Source organism: Homarus americanus, unplaced genomic scaffold, assembly GCF_018991925.1.
Source record: "Homarus americanus isolate GMGI-L3 unplaced genomic scaffold, GMGI_Hamer_2.0 scaffold34921, whole genome shotgun sequence".
NCBI classification, from domain to species: Eukaryota; Metazoa; Arthropoda; class Malacostraca; order Decapoda; family Nephropidae; genus Homarus; species Homarus americanus.
The window spans coordinates 5,109,409-5,130,294 of NW_024741901.1; the positions used below are offsets into that span (position 1 = coordinate 5,109,409).

The following is a 20,886-nucleotide window of genomic DNA, read 5'->3' on the forward strand; positions in this document are numbered from 1 at the left end:
ATGGTTTTGTGGGGTGTATACTGTATTTGTCTATATCAGTAAAACCTTGATAACTTGGCATGTATTGGGGCTCTAGCCTTGGCGAATTATCCCAAATTCCGACTTATCGAGGCACTTCACCCTCCATACAACATAAAAAATTATCGGCCCATATACGTGTACATGTAATTACTGTACTAATTTTTAAAAAGTAGCACTTACCAGCACTAGTCGAAGAATGAAGCATTGCAGTAGGTGGCGCAGAGGAATGGTAGGTGATGGAGGGGAAAGGCTACATAAACAGTAAACAGTGCAGCACTTATGTATACTACTGTAATTAAGTCACTTTTATAAAATAAGGAATACAATTTAACAAAAATAATTGTTTTCTCTAATAATTGTAGTCTGAGTATGTAAATAACATGTAACTTATATCACTAAGGATATTATACTCCGCCCTAGTTAAACCATTTTCTCTCTGACAGTGCAAGAGTAAAAATTAAAATACTCTAATGTGGCCTGGAAATAAATAAAATGTAATATAAAAATATAAAATAAATAAATGAAGAGCATAGGTGTGTGTGTGTGGGAAGTGAACATATGTGAAGGCAGTGAGCCTGTACTGCGTGATTGACTCGCTCGCTTCTCTCCCTCTCATGATGTCATGGCAGACTACTACTACTACTACTTTGCTGTCACTCGGAATTGAGTATGACAATCATCCAGCTATGATACAATGATGTGAGTTACTAAGGATGTCACCCCTCCCTCCCACCACCTACCACATCTCTCTCCCTCCATCCACATACCACCTCTCCCTCCCTCCCTCCACATACCACCTATCCCTCCCTCCACATACCATCTCTCCCTCCTTCCACATACCATCTCTTTCCTCCCTCCACATACCAGCTCTCCCTCTCTACCTCCAAATACCACCCCTCCCTCCCTCCACATACCACCTCTCCCTCCCTCCACAAATCAGCTCTTCCTCCCTCCCTCCCTCCACATACGAATTCTCCCTCCCTCCACATACCAACTCTCCCTCCCTCCACATACCACCCCTCCCTCCCCTCCACATACCACGTCTCCCTCCCCTCCACGTACCACCCCTCCCTCCCACGTGGAAGTAGATCATCGACTTTTTGGGAGATATTAACATGTTTTCCAAAGTAGATTATCATAGAAAACAGGAAATTTGTATCACAGAAAATGTGAAATATTTCTTTCTGGGAAAGTTGGTTATCTACTTATCATAGAAAACGGGAAATTTGTATCATAGAAAATGGGAAATATCTACTTTCCGGGAAAGTTGGTTATCTACTTTCCTGAAAAGTAGATTATCTACTTTTTGGGAAAGTAGATTTTCGACTTTTCATGGAAGTAGATTATCGACTTTTTGGGAGGTATTAACATATTTTCCAAAGTAGATTATTGTAGTGGACTTCTCCCCTACAACTGCGTAGCTGCATCCCACCTGCGACACCTTCCTTAGCAACCAAACGAGCGGCGTCACCAGATGCGCCGCCGTATCCTAGCAACCGAGCAAAAGACCGGTTACTTCTCGGGTTTTCCCAACATGACTCATAGAGGACTCGCGGCTTTTGGGTATATAAGCTCCATTGAGATTCATTCTGACCATTCTTCTTGAACAAGCAACACCTCCTCCTCCGCCGCTGCCTGGCGGCCCTCACTTCTCCTCGCCTGCCTGGCGGTCCTCGCTCCCGCCAGCGAGCATGGCGACCCACCAGCTTTCCTTCTCTGAGCTTCCTCACCAACCAGCTCTCATTCTGGTCTCTCTTCTTGAACAAGCAACACCTCCTCCAGCAAGCTCCACGCAGGGCCGGTGCAAGATGATTTGGCGCCCTAGGCAAGCCTTTAGATGTGCGCCCCCTTGAAAGTTTTGATAAGCTAATGTAGGTACAGTAACCCATTACTACATTGTTTTCATCTTGTGGCTTTATTACTTCACCCATGCAAATAACCAATTATTGTTATTACATTAAGTCAATAAATCCTTGACGTAAACTTCAGAGGTCAGGTAACCTTGCCTCATCCCGACAAAGACAGGGAAAGGGGCAGTAAGGGAGGGGAGGGGATGGTGGGGTTGGGAGAAGGGTTCCTCAGATGTCAGCCTTCAGGTCACTGCTCGACAGTTCTCCAGGCCACCAAAGATAAGGACCCGGGTTAGTCCCTCCGGTGGGTTAACGAATAATATTAAAAAAGAAAACACAGTCGGCTACCGTCTACCTACCCTCGCCTCCCTCCGACCCCCCACCCTTCTAACATCCTGCTCCGACCCTCCACGGCTCCACCACAGTTTTCCCTTCATTTTTAATTTTATCCAAGTTTGCCCTGAATTTGTGGCGCCCCCAGATGTTGGCGCCCTAGGCGATCGCCTAGTTCGCCTAGTGGGTAGCGCCGGCCCTGGCTCCACGCTGTCAGCATTCATTCAACCAGGAGGCCAGCAACAGGCAACATCTTCTCTAACGAAGCTCCTGCACATCTACCTCCTTCAACACGCTACTCACCGAACGTCTCTACTGAGCAGCTCCTCACCACACGGCACCTCCAGCACCAGACTGTAAATCATATACTTTATATTATACAAGGAAACCACCTTAGAGTTTCCATCCATCCTGAGTGCTAGACAACATTATACCACAAACTCCTACACCTTCTTCAGTGTTTATACCTTCACTGCTTACTCAGAATCACTGTCCTTATAGTTATACGTATCTAAAGTCATTGTCTTCACTAGCATATTGTTATGCCGAGGCATAATTCGTATTATAATTTTGTAAACTAGGTGTTTTGATTGTTTTCTGTCCCATGCAGCAATTATTTTGGCAAATTTCGTGAAATTTTCGTGTATACAGCGATGCATTAATTATGTAAGAATATTCTAGATTGTATTGCATTATTTTTATTCTGATTTCCTTATCATTGTAAGCCTCGATCAGAGTAGAACGTTCTAGAACCTCCCAGGCGTCTCTGGGTGATTCTAGAATGTTCAAGAAGCGGGCACGGGGTGTCTAGCAAAACAAAGATACAAAAAAAAACCATTAGATAAGATGAAGCCATCTGGTTGAGCCCAGAGTCATTCTACTCCGACTGTATTTCAGTTTCACCACTTTTCTTCAATTCCTAATAATCTTCTTTTACCTCTTAACTCACGACTCCAATGCCAAACAGGGAGTTAGTCGATCGCCTCTGTTCAGTGTGAAGACTAAGCCTAGCAGAACAACCGAAGAAAATTGTTGTGTAAGTACTGTGGAATTGTTGTGATTAATATAAAGTGAAAAGAATAAGGAGTTGTACACTAGTGATGTGAAGAATTAGGGTTTATTAAAGAAGACTACAGTGCACAAGTGTGTTTCTGTGACCTGGTGGAAATCTTCCTGCCTATTGTTTGTCTATACACTGATAGCGATCATCGGGGAATTACCGGAGACTGGCGGGACAACCAGTGGTAAATTGGCAACACCTTTCACTTTTATCCTCTTTACCACTGATCGGCTTGTTAGCTGCTTGGGCGATCGGTAACGTCTCTGCCATGCACTGTTGGCAAGTACTGGGCATTCACCGGCTCCTGGATGTACCTGAACCCGCTCCAGTGTTGGTCAAGTCTTGTCTTGAAAGAGCTCACACTCGGTGCCGTCACAACACTCTCTGGTAGATTGTTCCAAGAGTTCACAAGCTCTCACTCCGAAAAAGTTTGACCTCACGGTTTTCCGGACTTGCGGCTTCTTCAATCTTGAGCTGTGACCCCTTGTGGGGCGAGCGTCCGCCAGCTCCAAGTAAGGACACTCGACTGAGTAGTGCCCCCTGAGATGCTTATACACCTCAACTAGGTCCCCCCTTGCCCGTCTGTAGTATAAGCTAGGCAAGTTCAGGCGCTCCAATCTCTCAAGGTAGCTGAGGTGCCGAAGTGCAGACACCAGTCTGGTGGCCCTCCTTTGAACATTTCCATCCAACTGACAGTCCCTAGCATATCTCGGGGACGTGACAGTACTCCATAGAGGGAAGCACTTCACTCTCGAAGATCGTTACGAGGGACGGACCGTCTAGATATCTGAACGACCTTCTTGTAAGACCCAATAATATATTTGCCTGATTTACCTTCTTCTCGCACTGGCCCGAGAACTTCAGCTCATTGTCAAAATACACACCTAGGTCCTTCTCACATCCAGTCTCAAATAGTGCAGTTTCTTCATCCCGTTGGGACATATGATACGCCTCCTTACCGTTGGTACGCCCCAGGTGCATCCTCTTACATTTCGTGACATTGAATCTCAGCAGCCATTTCTTCGACCATTCTTGTAGCCCACAGAGGTCCTTCTGCAGCTCTCCACAGTCTGCTTGGTTCTTGATTTCCCGAAATAACTTGGCGTCATCGGCAAACATTTGTATTGAGGAGTGTACAACGTCAGGCATGTCATTTATGAAACAAACAAACAACAGCGGGCCCAATACACTGCACTGTGGTACCCCCTTGTGACAGGTACGGATGATGATTTCGTGCCATTAATCACCACACACTGCTTGCGGTCATGTAGAAAGTCTTTTATCTATGCTAGGACATTTCTCCGCATTCCGTACCCTTTCAGTTTGATTTTCAGCTTTTCGTGGGGTACACTGTCGAAAGCCTTGGCAAAATCTAGGTAAATATTGTCTATTACCAAACCCGTTCCAGAATATGGGTCCAAATATCCAATACCTTGAGCAATTGTGTAAAGCAGGAGCGCCCCGGCATAAAACCGTGTTGGCAACTTGGGACTTGGTCACAATTTTCGTGATGCCATATGGCAGCAGGGTCCACCATTAGACAACACATTAAGCTTCCAATATCTTTCCAGGCAGTAGTACCTCCCTGTTTGGTAGCTACCTACTACCTTATGTTGAGGGAAGGGTGCCCCCTCCCGCGGCTGATCAAATTTTTGCAGTACTAAAAAGTTTTGGTGACATCTGGAGCATGAGTAAGTATCTGAAAGTACTTAAAGATTATTTCTTCATGGTGAAAGCAAAGTTGTCAGTTTGGAAGAAATGCAGGAGTTTAATATGTTAAGTTATTCTTTTGCAAATTATTTCATTGATGAAGTGTGTGTGTGGGTGTGGGGGGGGCTCATGAGATATTGACCATTTGTATAACATTACTAATTATAATAGACACTGCGTCAACACGTCAAGACACAGTGGTGGTGTCGCCCTATATGTTGATATCAAGTATAATACTTCTGTAAGAGATTATTTAAAGGTTCAGGAGGAGTACATGGAGAGTGGTTTCACTGAATTACGTAACGACACACGAAATATCCTAGTAGGAGTAATCTACAGAAGACTCCACACTAGTGTAAGGAATTTTCTTGATAAATTTTCGTTGTTTATCTCTATCATAAGTTGAGAGAGAAAACTTTGCTACATTACAGGAGATTTCAACCTTGATCAATTAAAATCAGAAACCGACACCTCAGTATTAGACCTTCTTGCTACCAGTCATTCTAAGCTCTTCTTCAACACTATAACCAAACCCACTAGAGTAACTGCCACCTGTGATAGATCATATATGGACTAACAACACTCCTAACAACCTTACAAATGGAATTATTTACAACAAATCTCAGATCACTTCCCAGTTTGATGTGAACAAAAAAGTTACCATCATGTTTATTTGATTAACACTTTGGAGTATTTCATTAAATAATTAAAATAAATATAGCACAATTATGTTCGTCTCAACTAACTATTTCACCATTGGTTAGTTAATGTAATATTTATTCATAGTTACACCAGATGAAATAAAGAGAAGGAACCTGTCAGCTGTATTTTCCTGTTGCCTTATGACACTGGCTTAGGCTAAACCTTAAACAATATTCACAAAAAACTTCCATATAAGCTTAAAAAATATAATTAACAATAACATAATACAGTTTCAATGATTACCTTCCTATATTTGTGTATTAAACATATCTTGGTATTTAGTTAAAAAAATAATAGTTATGTCACCTGAACAGATCTAGCCCAGCTGTTAACACCACCAGAGAGGAGAGGAAGGAGCAGGAACATGAGCAAGTTGTCTTACCACGACGATCTTGAGTTTCCCTTCTGTGATGATGTTATTAAATACGAGAAGCTGGCAAAAATTGGCCAAGGTACTTTCGGGTATGTATATATTAATAGAGTCGATTATATAGAAATGAGTTCTAAATAAAAACCTTTTGGTAGTCCATGCGCATTACTAAGGTACTGATGAACACTAATACTGTGCAATATAATAGTCTTTTATTGAAGGGTTGCTTGGAAGAACTGTTAATAGATCACATGCAGTGAATTTCTATTTCCTAACAATTAAATAATATACTAAACCTTCAGTATCCAGGAAAATACTGTATACTGATGACTCATGTCTTAATAACAACTCTGGGTCTTGGATAAGTTAATTAAAGATATGAAGGAACGAGGGGTATTTTATTTTTTAATATATCAACTAGAGTATACTTAAATACCTTGAATTATAGATACTTATTTAATTAATAATAATATGCTTAAAGTATTCAGTCATCCTTGTACTGTATTAAGATATACAAACCTACTTAATCCTAACCTAACCTAATCTAACCTTATCTAACCTGATGTAACTTTGACTTTACTTTTCTTTTATCCTCTTCACTGATCGGCTCGTTAGCCGCTTGGGCGATCGTTCACATCTCTGTTACACGGTCCGACTAATTACCCAAATGTAGCCAAATATAGCCGGAATGAAGTCAAATGATGGTCGTACAAGCGTAATTCGGGCTGTGAATCACTTCTCGATTATTATTTGGTGTTATAAAGTAAAAAAAATTGGTAAACTTAATTTAATTTGAGTTGTGTTGTGTTAGGTTAGGTTAGATTAGATTAGATTAGATTAGATTAGATTAGGTTAGGTACATGCACGTGATCTATTAACTCAGATTAAATTAAGTTTACCAATTTTTTGTGACTTCGTGACACCAAATACTAGTCGAGGTTAGGTTAGGTTTGGTACATGCACTCGATCTATTAACTCAGATTAAATTAAGTTTACCAATTTTTTGTGACTTTGTGACACCAAATACTAGTCGAGAAGTGATTGGCAGTCCGATTTATTCATCTAGGACCATTATTTGACTTCATTGCGACTACATTTGGGTACATTTGGGTAATTCCTCGCTCCGTCGGTACATGCACGCTATCTATTAACTCAGATTAAAGTAAGTTTTCCAATTTTTTGTGACTTTGTGACACCAAATACTAGTCGAGAAGTGATTGGCAGTCCGATTTATTCATCTAGGACCATTATTTGACATCATTCCGGCTATATTTGGCTACATTTGGGTACATTTGGGTAATTAGTCGGACCCTCTGTTACACACTGACAAGTATTGGGCATGCACCGGCTCCTGAATGTACCTGAACCTGCTCCAGTGTTGGTCAAGTCCGGTCTTGAAAGAGCTCACACTCAGTGCCATCACAACAGTTTTTGGCAGATTGTTCCAAGAGGAGAATGACAAGACTAATCCCGGGCATTAGGAACCTTGAGTACAGAGACAGGTTAAAGCATCTTAATTTGCACTTCCTCGAGAGACGTAGAGTGAGGGGCGACATGATAGAGGTGTATAAATGGAAGTCAGGGTTAAACAAAGGGGACATTACAAAGGTACTCAAACTATCCAACCAGGAGCGAACTCGCAACAACGGTTTTAAATTAGACAAATTTAGATTTCGGCGTGAAATAGGTAAACACTGGTTTGGAAACAGAGTAGTGGATGAATGGAACAAGTTACCAAATATCATCATTAATTCGAATACGCTGGATAGCTTCAAACATAGGTTGGATGCTTGGATGCTTATATGAGCAATAGGGGTTGGGTATAAACGGGACTGCCCAGTATGGGTCAATAGGCCCGCTGCAGTTGCCTCCATTCTTATGTTCTTATGTTCACAACTCTCACTTTGAAAAAGTTACCCCTCACAGTTTCCTGAACCCGCCACTTCTTCAATCTTGAGCTGTGACCCCTTGTAGGGCGAGCGTCCGCCAGCTCCAAGTAAAGACACTTGACTGAGTAGTGCCCCTTGAGATGCTTATACACCTCAATTAGGTCACCCCTTGCCCGTCTGTAGTATAAGCTAGGCAAGTTCAGGTGCTCCAATCTCTCAGGGTAGTTGAGGTGCCGAAGTGCAGGCACCAGTTTGGTGGCCCTCCTTTTTCATCCAAGTGAACTGACAGTCCCTAGCGTATCTCGGGGACCAGACTGGGTGACAGTACTCCAGATGGGGAAGCACTTCACCCTTGAAAATCGTTACGAGGGACGGACCGTCTAGATATCTGAACGACCTTTTTATAAGACCTGATACTTTATTTGCCTGATTTACCTTCTTCTCGTACTGGCCCGAGAACTTCAGCTCATTGTCAACATACACACCTAGGTCCTTCTCACATTCAGTCTCAAATAGTGCAGTTTCTTCATCCCGTTGGGACATATGATACGCCGCCTTACCGTTGGTACGCACCAGGTGCATCCTCTTAAATTTCGTGACATTGAATCTCAGCAGCCATTTCTTCGACCATTCTTGTAGCTCACAGAGATCCTTCTGCAGCTCTCCACAGTCAGCTTGGTTTTTTATTTCCCGAAATAACTTGCCGTCATCCGCAAACATTTGTATTGAGGAGTGTACAACGTCAGGCAATTCATTTATGAAACAAACAAACAACAGCGGGCTCAATACATTGGGCTGTGGTACCCCACTTGTGACAGGTACAGATGATGAATTCGTGCCATTAATCACCACACACTGCCTGCAGTCATGTAGAATGGGGTACACTGTCGAAAGCCTTGGCAAAATCTAGGTAAATATTGTCGATATTTCCACCCTGTTCCAGAATATGGGTCCAAATATTCAATACCTTGAGCAATTGTGTTAAGCAGGAGCGTCCAGGCATAAAACCGTGTTGGCAATCTTTTACAAGGTTGTTTCGTAGTAGATGTTCCACCGTGGCATCTCTGATAAAACTCTCAAGTACTTTACATATTATGCTGGTCAGGCTCACCGGTCTATAGTTCGTGGAGTGACAATCGCCCTTCTTGAAGATAGGACTCATATAAGCCATTTTCCAATCACTGGGAACCTTTTGTTCATCCAGGCATTTACAGAACAGGATCTTCGGGGGCTCGGCAAGCTCATTGCACAACTCTCTTAGCACTCTGGGATGCATCATGTCAGGGCCGGGACTCTTATGGACCTTTAGCTTTGACAGTTTATTTCTACTACCCTCTTCTGTGAACACAATGTGGGTCAGTGCTGTGTCGAACCGTCTGTCCTCAAACACAGGAAGGTTAATCATATCCTCTCTTGTGAACACCGAAGAAAAGAAACTGTTCAATTCCTCAGCTTTATCCTGATCAGTATCTGCGTAACTACAAACTTCAAGCCTCAGGTCTGATTAGGGTGGCCATTTCCAAATTTCCCCAAAAGAGGAATATTTTTCCGCTTTTTTTTTTACGACATCTAATTTTTAACCTAAATTAAGCATGTTTAATGATGAGTTGAAAATATATAAAAAGTTGTATAGAATATACAAAATATACTTAGAAGAATTGTTGATTTGTCAAATATCACTATAATGTGATGAATGCTATTTTGTGGTCATTTTTATAAAATTTCATTTTTTATTAAATGCACTGCATATATTACATACAACACATGTATTCATACAGTATTAATAAAGAACTGAAAGAAATTCATGTTCATTTTTACTCCTGCTGAAATAGCATATGCTGACCAAATTAACTTACTTCACAAACTAAAGGAAGTAGCCTACTTACCATGGACTGCCAGGTATGGATGTTTATTTTTTGTATTTCTGCCCTTTACTTGCCATCTCCAAGAGTTTTCTGTTGGCCAGGAATTTTTTGTACATGGCTGGGCACTCTTCTGAGAAGTTACAGATTTGGAGCTCTGCTTTGACTGAGTCCACTTGCAGACGGTTTCTCTCGTTTCTCCTAGCTGAGGTCGTCATTGAAAAAACTCGTTCTGTCTGAGCATTGCTGCATGAGATAGAGAAGATATAAACGCTCACCGTCTTCAGGTTTGTGAAAGGGACCTCAGATTTACTGAACAGCTTGAGATAACGTTCCTCACTGTGGCTATCTACCATCTCAGGAGTATTGATAATTGCCTCCACAATCCCATACTCTTCATATAATTCATCCATATCAATATCTTGAAGGTTACAGGCCTTGACTGACTGCATCACAGAATTCTTGTTAGATTCAACTTTGACACTTTGTTATGAAAGCTGTTTTCAGAGAAGTCATACCTGTCACATAAATACTTTATGACTCTTTCATAGAAAACAATGAAGTCTGCTTCACATTTCTTAGACACATCTGGGGTAAGCTGGCTGAGCTTGGTCTTCACTGCTAAGCCAAAAAAAAACAGTCCTTTACTCTTCTCTCAAGTTTGCTTTTCAGTTCAGCCATTAGCTTAAATACTGAAATTATGCTGAATGACTTGGCTTCTAGTGCTTCAATAGTGTCTGAGAACAATTTAAGAGTGTGACTGAGGAAGAAGAAATAGATCTCTGACGATTCACAGGCATTTCCTTCATCTCCAAAGCACTTCCACGGTACCTTGGGGCACTCTCCCTCACCTAAGCTCTTGAAATAACTTTTTAGGACTTCCCAGCACTTAAGTATTCTGTCAATAGATGGCAAAAGAGAGAGCCATCTAGTCACAACGTGCCGCAACAGATTGCAATTATCACCTCCACAATTTCACAGAATTTCTTGAACTGTGCTGTTCGTTTAGCCGAGATGCTGAAATGGTTATACACTTTGAACACAATATTTTCAACATCAATTTCCAGTTTTCCTGTAGCAAATCTTGTTGCATTGTGCAAAATAGGAGCCAGACAGTTTGCAGCAATAACGTTCTATTGAGCCATTTTCAATTTTTTATAAACACTGTTGTGTTTTCCATAGTTTACACTTATATTGTCAGCAGTGTATGTAGACACTTTATTCAGACCCAGACCTGACATCTCTAGTTTAGAAAGTAGCTGATTTGTTATGGCCTCTGATGATTATCGCTGTAAAAGTCAAGTAACACATGTTGCACCTTTGTTTGAAGCATCAGTTGCTATTGAAAAGGGCAAGTCATCTTCTTTGATGCACTCCACATGCGTTTGTACAGAATACGGAGCTAGAATATTTTCACACAGAGCTTTTGCTTTAGTTTCCCACATGTTACACCTTTCACTATCAATGAGTCACTGTATATTTCTTTGTTAACTATTACTCTACAATTACAGTAAAACCTCGATTAACCGACCCTCGATTAACCGACTTTCGGATTAACCGACAATCCAGAACTCCTGAAAAAAAAAATTATTTTTAATTTCTTTTATGGGGATTAGCCCACCCGGGCACAGGTCACTGACCCACATTGGGGCCTGGGGGGCGATAATGTAATAATATTATTAATGATAATGATAATAATAGTAATAAAGAACCATAAATAAATGCAAAAATGAAAAAAAATCAAGAATGAGAAACAATATATGTATGTTTTGTTGTCAATAGTAAGAGAAGCAATTGAAACCCTGCTATTGTGTGTAAATGAGGCAGAAAGTCAGATCAGCAACCTGGGACATGGTCACAATTTTTGTGATGACACGTTCTTTGACTTTTCCATTTTTTATTCACGGTTTCTGTGCTGGTTCATATTTATTTACTAAAGTGGTTAATGTTTTAAAGCAAATTCTATTGAAATATGAATGGCAAATGAACAAAAATGAATAGAGGGAATTAAATGAGGTAGGTTAGGGAAAGGTACTTTGAAAATGTATGTTTTATTTCCGTAGACTTTATGTACTAAACCGACCTTTCGAATTATCCGTCGGCCCCTTCCCCCCATATGTGGTCTGTTAATCGAGGTTTTACTGTAACACTTCTGTATGACTGGTGATGCTTCACAGCTTGATACACTTTACACAGTTCTGCAGCCAAGATTTTGCCATTTTGAGATGATCGAGCTGGGGAGAATAATGATAACAGTGATGACGTAGCAGCACTACGAGTGTTAATTTGGTTTATCTGTGGTAGCGTGTCATTCAACTGCACATTTTCCCTTACTGCCAATCTCCATATCACAATGGCATAGTGTACAAAAAACATGAAAGTCATCTTTTCTGCTTTTAGCAATAAATCCAAATTCTTTGGCCCATTCATGGTTAAATGTAGTCTTTCTTTTTGGCATTTCTTTAGGGGCTTGAAGCAAGAACAAAAAAGTCAACCACTCTCCACTGCGGCCTTGGGCAGACTGGCCATCTCGGACGTGTTGATGGTGTTGACAACTTGACTCGTACACTGCGTCTCATCAGCAGTGTTGACAACGGCAACTACATATAATAAAAATAGGTTAACTGTTATTATGGCCTTCAGTTCCCGCTGTTTTAAGTGTTCCTAAGGTAATTTATATAATTATTTTTAGTCAGATCCCAAAAAGGAGGACAAATTAACGTCCGGCTCGAGGTAGCGCCGGACGGAGGACAGAGTGCTCAAAAGCCGGACGTCTGGCCACCCTAGATCTTATACGTACTCCTACTTGCGTTTTTAATTTCGACTTTGCATTGCGTTTGACTTGACCTCGCTTGCAACTAGCCTCTGGAACTCCTTTTCAGCCTTTCTACACTCTGCCTTTGCTTGGTTTCTGGCTCTTGCATACATCCTCCTGTCCTGCTCATCGTTTGACCTAACCCACGTCTTGAATTTCTGGGTTTTCATAGGTAGGGATCCCCTCGTATTCCAAGAGGCGCTTTGTTTGGTCACTTTTCACGTCACTAGCAACCCATTCACACTCGCCTTAGAAGTCGTAATCTGCAGCAGAGTCGGCTGTTTTTTCGTCACTCACTCAGAAAGACTGAGCGGACGAGCGTAAATGCATGAATGAGCAGCCACGGTGGCTCATCTGGTGAGCAAATAAGGCATTTGTTTGCCATGGCGGTACATTTGAAATATTTCCTGCCCGATCTCCCTCGCGATATAAAAACAATTATTGCTATATATAGGAAAATTTGATAATTTTTGTAGCCACGATATAATTTTTTTTTTATATAAAGTCCCGATATATCTCAACCCTACTGTATTTGGAACTTGGCCTGGCTTTATCTTGAACTAGGTAACAGTGAATCTGAATGACAACACTGCATGATGACTGGTGCCACCTGGGGCTAGATGTTCCAGTTTGGCCACCATACCCTCCTCGTTTGTTATGGTGAGGTCTAGTGGTTCGGGTGTTTGCTCCCTTCTGTAATGTGTCGGGTCTTTTACATATTGGAACAGAAAATTATCTCTCAGAGTTTCTACAAAAAAGAGTAGCAGGGTTATTCAAGTCATATGGGGTGAACTCGTTTCTCCAGTCAATGTTGCCATAGTTAAAGTCCCCCATGATAAGGAGGTGGCTAGGGTTGAGCATCGCCGCATTGTCTATTAAGGCTCTTAAGTTCCTTTGATTTAGTGGGCCACAGTTCAGGGATCTTGTAGATACACCTGACAATAACTACTGCTCTTAGTAGTAACTCCGGCCCCCCTCCATTCTCAGAAGTAGTAACTCCGGCCCCCCTCCATTCTCAGAAGTAGTAACTCCGGCCCCCCTCCATTCTCAGAAGTAGTAACTCCGGCCCCCCTCCATTCTAGAAGTTCCGGCCCCCTCCATTCTCAAGTAGTAACTCTGGCCCCCCTCCATTCTCAGAAGTAGTAACTCCGGCCCCCCTCCATTCTCAGAAGCTGCAGCATTTGCTAAGTACTGTTCACTGTATTTTGCAGGGTGTGGTTAGAAATGTCATTGTTTACACGGCACTCGCTTCCTCCTGTCTGGTAGGCGGAGCTGGTGCCACCTCCCTGGTGGGGGGTAGAGCTGCTGCTCCCTGGCTCTGTGTCGGCACACTTACTTCCACTACCCTCCCCCTGAATATAACCCATGTACACCTGTCCCCGTTCCTCCTTGACTCATCCCTCTTCTGCTTCAAGCCCTGCAGGAGCTTCTTGTGTTGTTCCCTCTGCATTACCATGCAATCTGGGTGAATGAATACATTCCGAAATACCTCGCTCCTCACTCACTGGTGTGATCCTGAGGGGGCGAGGCTTGTGCCCCTGCTTCTGATCCTGCATTACTCTCCACCACCTCCTGTGGCCCTGTTAAAGCCTGAGCATAACTCCTCTTTTCAACCACCTCCATTCTATTGGCTGCTTCCTCAGTCTTAGGAAGGATCTCTTTTCCAACTTGTTCTAGTTTGGCAACCAGCAAGAATCCAGCTTCATCTATTTTCGACCCTAGGGAACTCATTTCCTATGGCTTGCAATTGCATCTTTCACCTTGACTATGCAATCTGGGCAATACCAGCAGCAGCCTTCATGCTTTACGGCAACTTGTATCGTCCTAAACTCTGTATTGGTCAGGTCTGTACCATCTACATCCGTCGTCACCCTGCAGTAATCACATGTCAAACTCCTCATGGTTGTTGCTGTTGTTGGGGGGTGCAGACTGTGTACAGATCTACACCTACCCGGTATTTAAAAAAACAAAAAAACACAGTACTTAGCTGCCCTCTGCTGGTTTTAATCTCCCCTCATTTGTCCAATGTTGCCCTCCAAGACAGTTTGAGTTATCTTCTGATTTCCCTTTTTTTTTTTTGCTAGTTCTCCTCGACCAGTTGTTGGCATCTATGCGCTAACCCGATGTACACTTTATCTTGCTATGAATGACTGATCATATGGCCACTCAGTCCTTTAGAAACACTTCTAATTGTTGGTTTAATAATAATAATAATATTGATCCTTATTATTACTTTTATAATTTCCTTTAATCTGTGTCCTGGCAGCAGGGCCTTAGCGTTAAGGTCCCTTTAAAAGCCTCGTTCCGCTGCCCGGGTATAGGCCGTTATGGCAAGTGTCATCCACCTGGCAAGCGCAATTTATTTCGTCTGATCAAGAGATATACCTCTCAGTGGGATGACTTCCTTAATAATCACATCTACTAAATTAAAATGTGCGGGGTTAGGTTCTCAAAATGGCCGTGAATATCCAAATCCGCGAATGACATTTGCTGACGGTCTGTACTTTTTTTAGTCGTGTACAAAGAAATGTATATTCCCTTTATGTGTTTGCCCTTAGGACAATTATTTTTTTACCTGTATTGTATCGTAATATCTCTGTTAGCTGGAATCCCTCAAACCCGGAACTCTCCGATAGCTGGAATTGAAATTTTCTCGTAAAATCGTTCCCAAAGCCGAAATTTTCTGGAAAATTCCGGGGATGTTGGAGTTTTTTCAATGTGTGAGAGATGAAAATCAGGCGCATTTTCTGGAAATTCTGAGAAATTTTTTCCGTTACACAGAAAATTCAAGGGATGAGGGATATTTTTCTGGGTTCGAGAGAATCGTCTCGTTACCTGGAAATCTCTCATTCCTGGAAGTGCTCTGCACCAATTGTTCCAGCTAGCAGGGATATCACTGTATGTGTGTGTTTGTAGAGAGAGACACAAACATTCCCAAAACACATTCAGTACAGTAATCCCGTGTTTTTTGCGGGAATTACATTCCTGAAACCCCCGCGAAAAGCCAAAACCGCGAATACACTTTTTAGGAATCACTGTACCTGTGGCCACCAAACAGCTCAGGTAGGTCATGCACTTAACCACACTATGCTCTCCACTCACGGCCCAGTGGTCACATCATTATTTGAAACTAATCATATTGTAGTATAATAATGGAAAAACTTAAACACAGTTATGTACAAAAAATATTTATTTACAAGTAAATAAAAAATGTTATATTTCGCTGAGGTAGTAGGCAGCTATCAAATAGGGAGGTACTACCGCCTGGGAAGATATTGGAAGCGTAATGTGTTGCCTAATGGTGGACCCTGCTGCCATATGGCATCACGAAAATTGTGACCAAGTCCAAGGTTGCTGATCTGTCTTTCTGCCTCATTTACACACAATTGCAGGGTCTCAATTGTTTCTCTTACATGACGAAACAACATACATAAAGCATTTCTCACTGTTGATTTTTTCATTCTTGTATTTCTTTATATTTATTATTATTATTATTATCACAGTGTTGTGATTATTATTATTATTACCATTAATATTTTATTTTACTTTTAATTATAAATTTTATTTACTATGAATTATTATTATTATTATATTTTCGCCCCCCCCAGGCCCCAATGTGGGTCAGTGACCTGTGCCCGGGTGGGCTAATACCCGAAGAAAAAAAAAAAAAAACGCATTGCCAGCCTCTCCCTGCTGTCCTGGCATCTGCCCGCACTCACGCAGTCATGCCAGCCAGCCAGTCCTCTTCCACCCACATTGCTCCACTTGAAGACTTGTATTCTGACATAGCTCATACCAACTCTGAGCTTGTCCAATAAACTGTTTCTTCCATTAAGGTCATCACTATTCTTGATCTCTTGGTCACTTTAGAGTCTTTGCTAGTAATATTTTCCTTTGATGAGGCTGGCATACGTTCCGGAGCCATGTGGAATGCACATGGGAGGACAAACAGAAGAGGTAATCACAGTAGTGTTCACAGTACGGTAGGCACGTGTGGACTGAGGCTCCTCGGAGCAGCGGGTGTCTGAGGCGGGAAAGGGTGGTGTCTGTTTGCCACACCACACGGGAATATTGAAAATGGTGCGAAAATAAATTTGTTATTTTTAAAGGATATTTTATATATACAGTACGTATATAATTAAAAAAAAAAAAAACGCTAATGGTCAAAACCGCGATAAAAACCCCAGCAAAAAACACGGGATTACTGTACAAATAAATAATAATGGGAAAATCCTCTCATAAATAATAAAAAACAAAACAACAAATTTAGAAAAAAATGTGAGTCTACCCTCAAGTCAACTCCGTACTTTGTTATTAGATTAACTTTAATAACAAAGCACAGAGTTGACTTGAGGGTAGACTCTCACATATACAATACAAGTAAAAGAATTTACTGTCTCTAGAATGAATGACTTCCTGTCCCGGCCGCAAAAATGCCGGCAACTTTAAAACTACCCTTAGACATTCTTGGGTACATCTCGGGTGTCATCAACGAATAATTGAGGTCTGCGAATTGTCAGGGCATGCTGTATTTATGTTGACAAATTTTCATAAACAGCATTAGTACTGTACAGCATAGAGCTTTGCAAATTTAAGAGGATGTGGTATTGACTAATGAGAGTGTGTGTGGTGATGTATATCTTGTCAAGTGCTTGCATACCTGCAGTGTTCAATTAAACATAAAAAATTTCAAACGTAATACTGTATGTATAGTACAGTATATAGTATAACACAGGGGTATTTGATTTTTTTTTTGTCTTTATGATGCATAGATCACAATACAGTACAGTACATCCTTTAATCTGTTTCAGTGAAGTGTTCAAAGCCCGTGATAGACGAACAGGCAAAGTTGTGGCACTTAAGAAGATTCTCATGGAAAACGAGAAAGAAGGGGTGAGTCATTTCCTAAGAATTTTTGTAAATAAGAATTAATTAGGAATAGTTATTGCTGTGCTTGTTAATAATGAGTCTTGAAACTTATTTATCCTGTACTGTATGTGAAAATTGTGATAACCAGGTTATATTGGAAAAAAAACAAGAATATATAGTAACTTAAAATGATTCAGGAGTTGTTATGTAGCATATATTTTACCTGCTGTAATAAGTGTTTGAGTGAAACTAGTATAGTGAAAACATAGAGTTACTGGTTTATATCTGGTACAGTAAAAGGTAATTCTCTGGAATGTGTGTACAGGTTAACCTGGAAGTTCAAATTTTTTTTGTATAGAATGTGATTACTTCCTACCTCATGAAATTCACAGCAAATCAGGTGGATTTGCAATTTTTGTAATGTTGGTGACTTTTTTGTACTAATGTGTCCTGCAGAAAACATTTTCATTGATGACATGAGTACCGTTTCATATACAATAATACTTCCTAGCATCTGTTCCACACAAAGGAACACTAGACAGCAACTGCCATAAAGTATGATTTATCAGAGATAAGATGAATCAACCTAACCTACCTAGCTACACTGAGGAATGTTCCTATATTTACCTAATGGACACCCACTAGGTGGTGGATACACAAACCTTTAGATTAGTGTTCAGGATGAGAAAGTCACCCAAATAATACAGTACAGTAGTAAAAAACTTGCAAATGTTTTACACTTTTGGGGATTTCCTTGAGATAAGAAAAAAGTCATCTTGTACTATACAAAAATTTTCTAAAGTTCCTGGTTAACTTGTTCCAGAATACAGTAATACCCAATAAAAGCCCACCGGGTCTAAACAGAAGTGATGTGTAAAGACTCTTGTTTGTAACCTTGAATTGAATTTAGAAACTGACTTATGGAAGGTTTGTTGTTTATATAAAAAAGAGATACAGTACAGTATGCCTGTTTTTACATTTATCGCCCTTCTTTCAGTTCCCCATCACAGCGCTACGAGAGATCAGAATCTTGAAGTTACTCAGACATGACAATGTTGTAAACCTTCTGGAAATAGCTCGTACAAAAGGTTAGTTCCAGAATCTGTCATATGAGTGAAGTTCACATACAGTACAGTGTCTATTTAGTGATTTTCAGAATAATCTGTTGTTATGGTGTTTATTGAGAGCTGTGCATTGTTTTTGTTGTGAGTGGAGTATGAATCTTAGCATTTGTCTGTTGTAAAGAAACACAGGAGGCACTAAATAAGAGCTAAGACAGCATTTTGAAATATCCATAAATATCTGTTCTTCTTACATTACAGTATACAGGTAACTCACGTTTGATTTAAGCATTTTTGGAACAACGTGATTGTTCAATTAATACCAAAAGCTAATTTACGCGCACCTATTTTCTAAATAACGTGATCAAGACAGTTTAAATTTGTCGTTAGTATTTGCCAGGTCGCCTGGCAGTGGAGTCACGTGTGATGCCTGGTGAGGTGTTTGTAAGTTATTACTATAAAGTCGCAGTTATATCAACATCAACGATTTTAATATTATTATTAATAATAATAATTATTATAATAATGAAATAATAGAGATTAATACTACTAATGATGAAGATAATGATGATAATGAAGTATTCTGTACAACAACTGTGACCACGTCCAGCAAGCTTCCCGCATATTGCTTTCTCAGTTCACACTAGCACTACTTTTTCTCTCTGCTTTCATTTTCATTGTGTGTTTATCACGTACCTTTTTAGTGTTAAACACCGTTTTCCCCATTGAGCATGTCTGGAAAATGTCCAACTGCCTACTCTGGGGCGCCTAAAATTAAAAAGGCACAAAAACAATCGCATTGGACGTGAAATTAGATGTAAACACCTGCCTTCATAGAGGAGAGCGTGTGTTGACCGCGTGCTTGGTTTAAGTGAGAGCACTGTTCGTACCATTTGAGACAATGCTGAGAAGATAAAGAACAGTGCTCAGTCAGGGACATCTGCAAGTGCAACGAAAACCACTTATGCTGGGAGTTCTACAATGGAGCATATGGAAAGGATGCTGAGTACGTGGATTGAAGATCAAAATCAGCACAACGTACCAGTCAGCATGTTCCTAGCCAGGGCAAAAGCGCATGCAATCCATGAAGAGAAGCAGAAGGATGAAGAAGGACCAGTGAAACCATTCAGTGCTAGTTCTGGCTGGTTCTCTAACTTCAGTTGAAGATACTGGTGTCACAACATCAAGATGAGTGGGGAGGCTGCATCTGCCAATGCCGTGGCTGCCGAGCAATTTGTCGGAACTCTGAAGGGTATTGTTGAGGAGGGAGGCTACTTTCAATATGGATGAAACTATTTTGGAAGAGAATGCCATCACGAACGTATATCTCTCGCGAGGAAAAATCAAGCACCAGGCTTCAAGGCCGTTTAGGATCGTTATACCTTATTGTCTGGAGGTAATGCTGAAGGTGAATACAATTAAAACAAGTGATGATGGCGTACCACTCCATAAACCCACGTGCTCTCAAGGGTTATTCTAAACATCTCTTACCAGTTCACTACTTCTCAAATAACAAGGGGTGGATTACTGGTTGTCTTTTCTGTGATTATGTTGTGTCAAAGCTGGAGGATGAGTTACGTGAATATTGTGAACGTGAGAATCTTTCTTTTAAAATATTATTGCGAGTGGATAACGCCCCCGGACATCCACCTTCAATTTAAGATCTTTGTGAAAACATTCAAATTGTCTATCTTCCACTGAATACGACATCCCTCATTCAGCTTGTGGATCAAGGAGTGGTTAGTAAGTTTAAGGCTTATTATCTCAACAAAGCATTTGATGCTGTAGTGAAGGCTACTGATGATGATAAAATGACTGTGAAAGAATTCTGGAAATCTTTTAACTTTAGAGACTATAATGTTTGTTGGTGAGGCATGGGACAAAGTTAGTCTTTCGTGTATGAATGGAGTTTGGAAAAAACTATGTCCGCATCTTGTGTATGACTTTAGAGGTTTTAGTGTTGAAAGTGATCTGTGTAAAACCAGAGAAAACATTGTGAGTTTGGCTAAGAAAGTAGGTCTTGAAGAGGTGGAGTTAGATGACATGCAGGAGTTATTAGACTCACATAAAGAAGAACTTTCGCCACAAGATTTGCTTGATTTAGAAAAAAAGCAGGAAGAAGAGGAAGCAGACAAGAAAGAGGAGCCTGAGGTCGTTCGAACTCTAACAGCAAAGCGGTTGACAGAGGCAATCACTTTAATTAACGTGTTTTGGCTATTATAGACGAAGACGATATAAATAGTGATCGTAGCTCAAAAGTGAGTAGAAATGTGCATTCGCCTATGCAGTGCTACAAAGAAATCCTGCGAGAAAACTAAATGAAAGCCACCCAAAAGTCATTGCT

The 20,886-nt window shown here is 40.9% G+C and overlaps 1 protein-coding gene across 6 annotated transcripts in view; it reads left to right on the top strand.

Annotated features, from left to right (window-relative positions):
- The first annotated feature begins 5,981 nt into the window (after nucleotides 1-5,981).
- The window catches only part of LOC121876392 (cyclin-dependent kinase 9-like), a 56,286-nt gene continuing 41,381 nt past the window's right edge, over nucleotides 5,982-20,886 (top strand). For 2 of the 6 annotated variants that reach the window (XM_042381465.1, XM_042381466.1), the window contains exons 1-3: nucleotides 5,982-6,138; nucleotides 17,424-17,505; nucleotides 18,479-18,569. In XM_042381465.1, the coding sequence (XP_042237399.1) occupies nucleotides 6,041-6,138; nucleotides 17,424-17,505; nucleotides 18,479-18,569 (271 nt within the window). In that variant the 5' untranslated portion in view covers nucleotides 5,982-6,040. Of the gene's footprint in view, nucleotides 6,139-9,938; nucleotides 10,085-12,263; nucleotides 12,417-17,423; nucleotides 17,506-18,478; nucleotides 18,570-20,886 lie in introns of all 6 variants that reach the window. The other 4 variants (XM_042381468.1, XM_042381467.1, XM_042381470.1 and 1 more) reach the window with 4 other exon arrangements.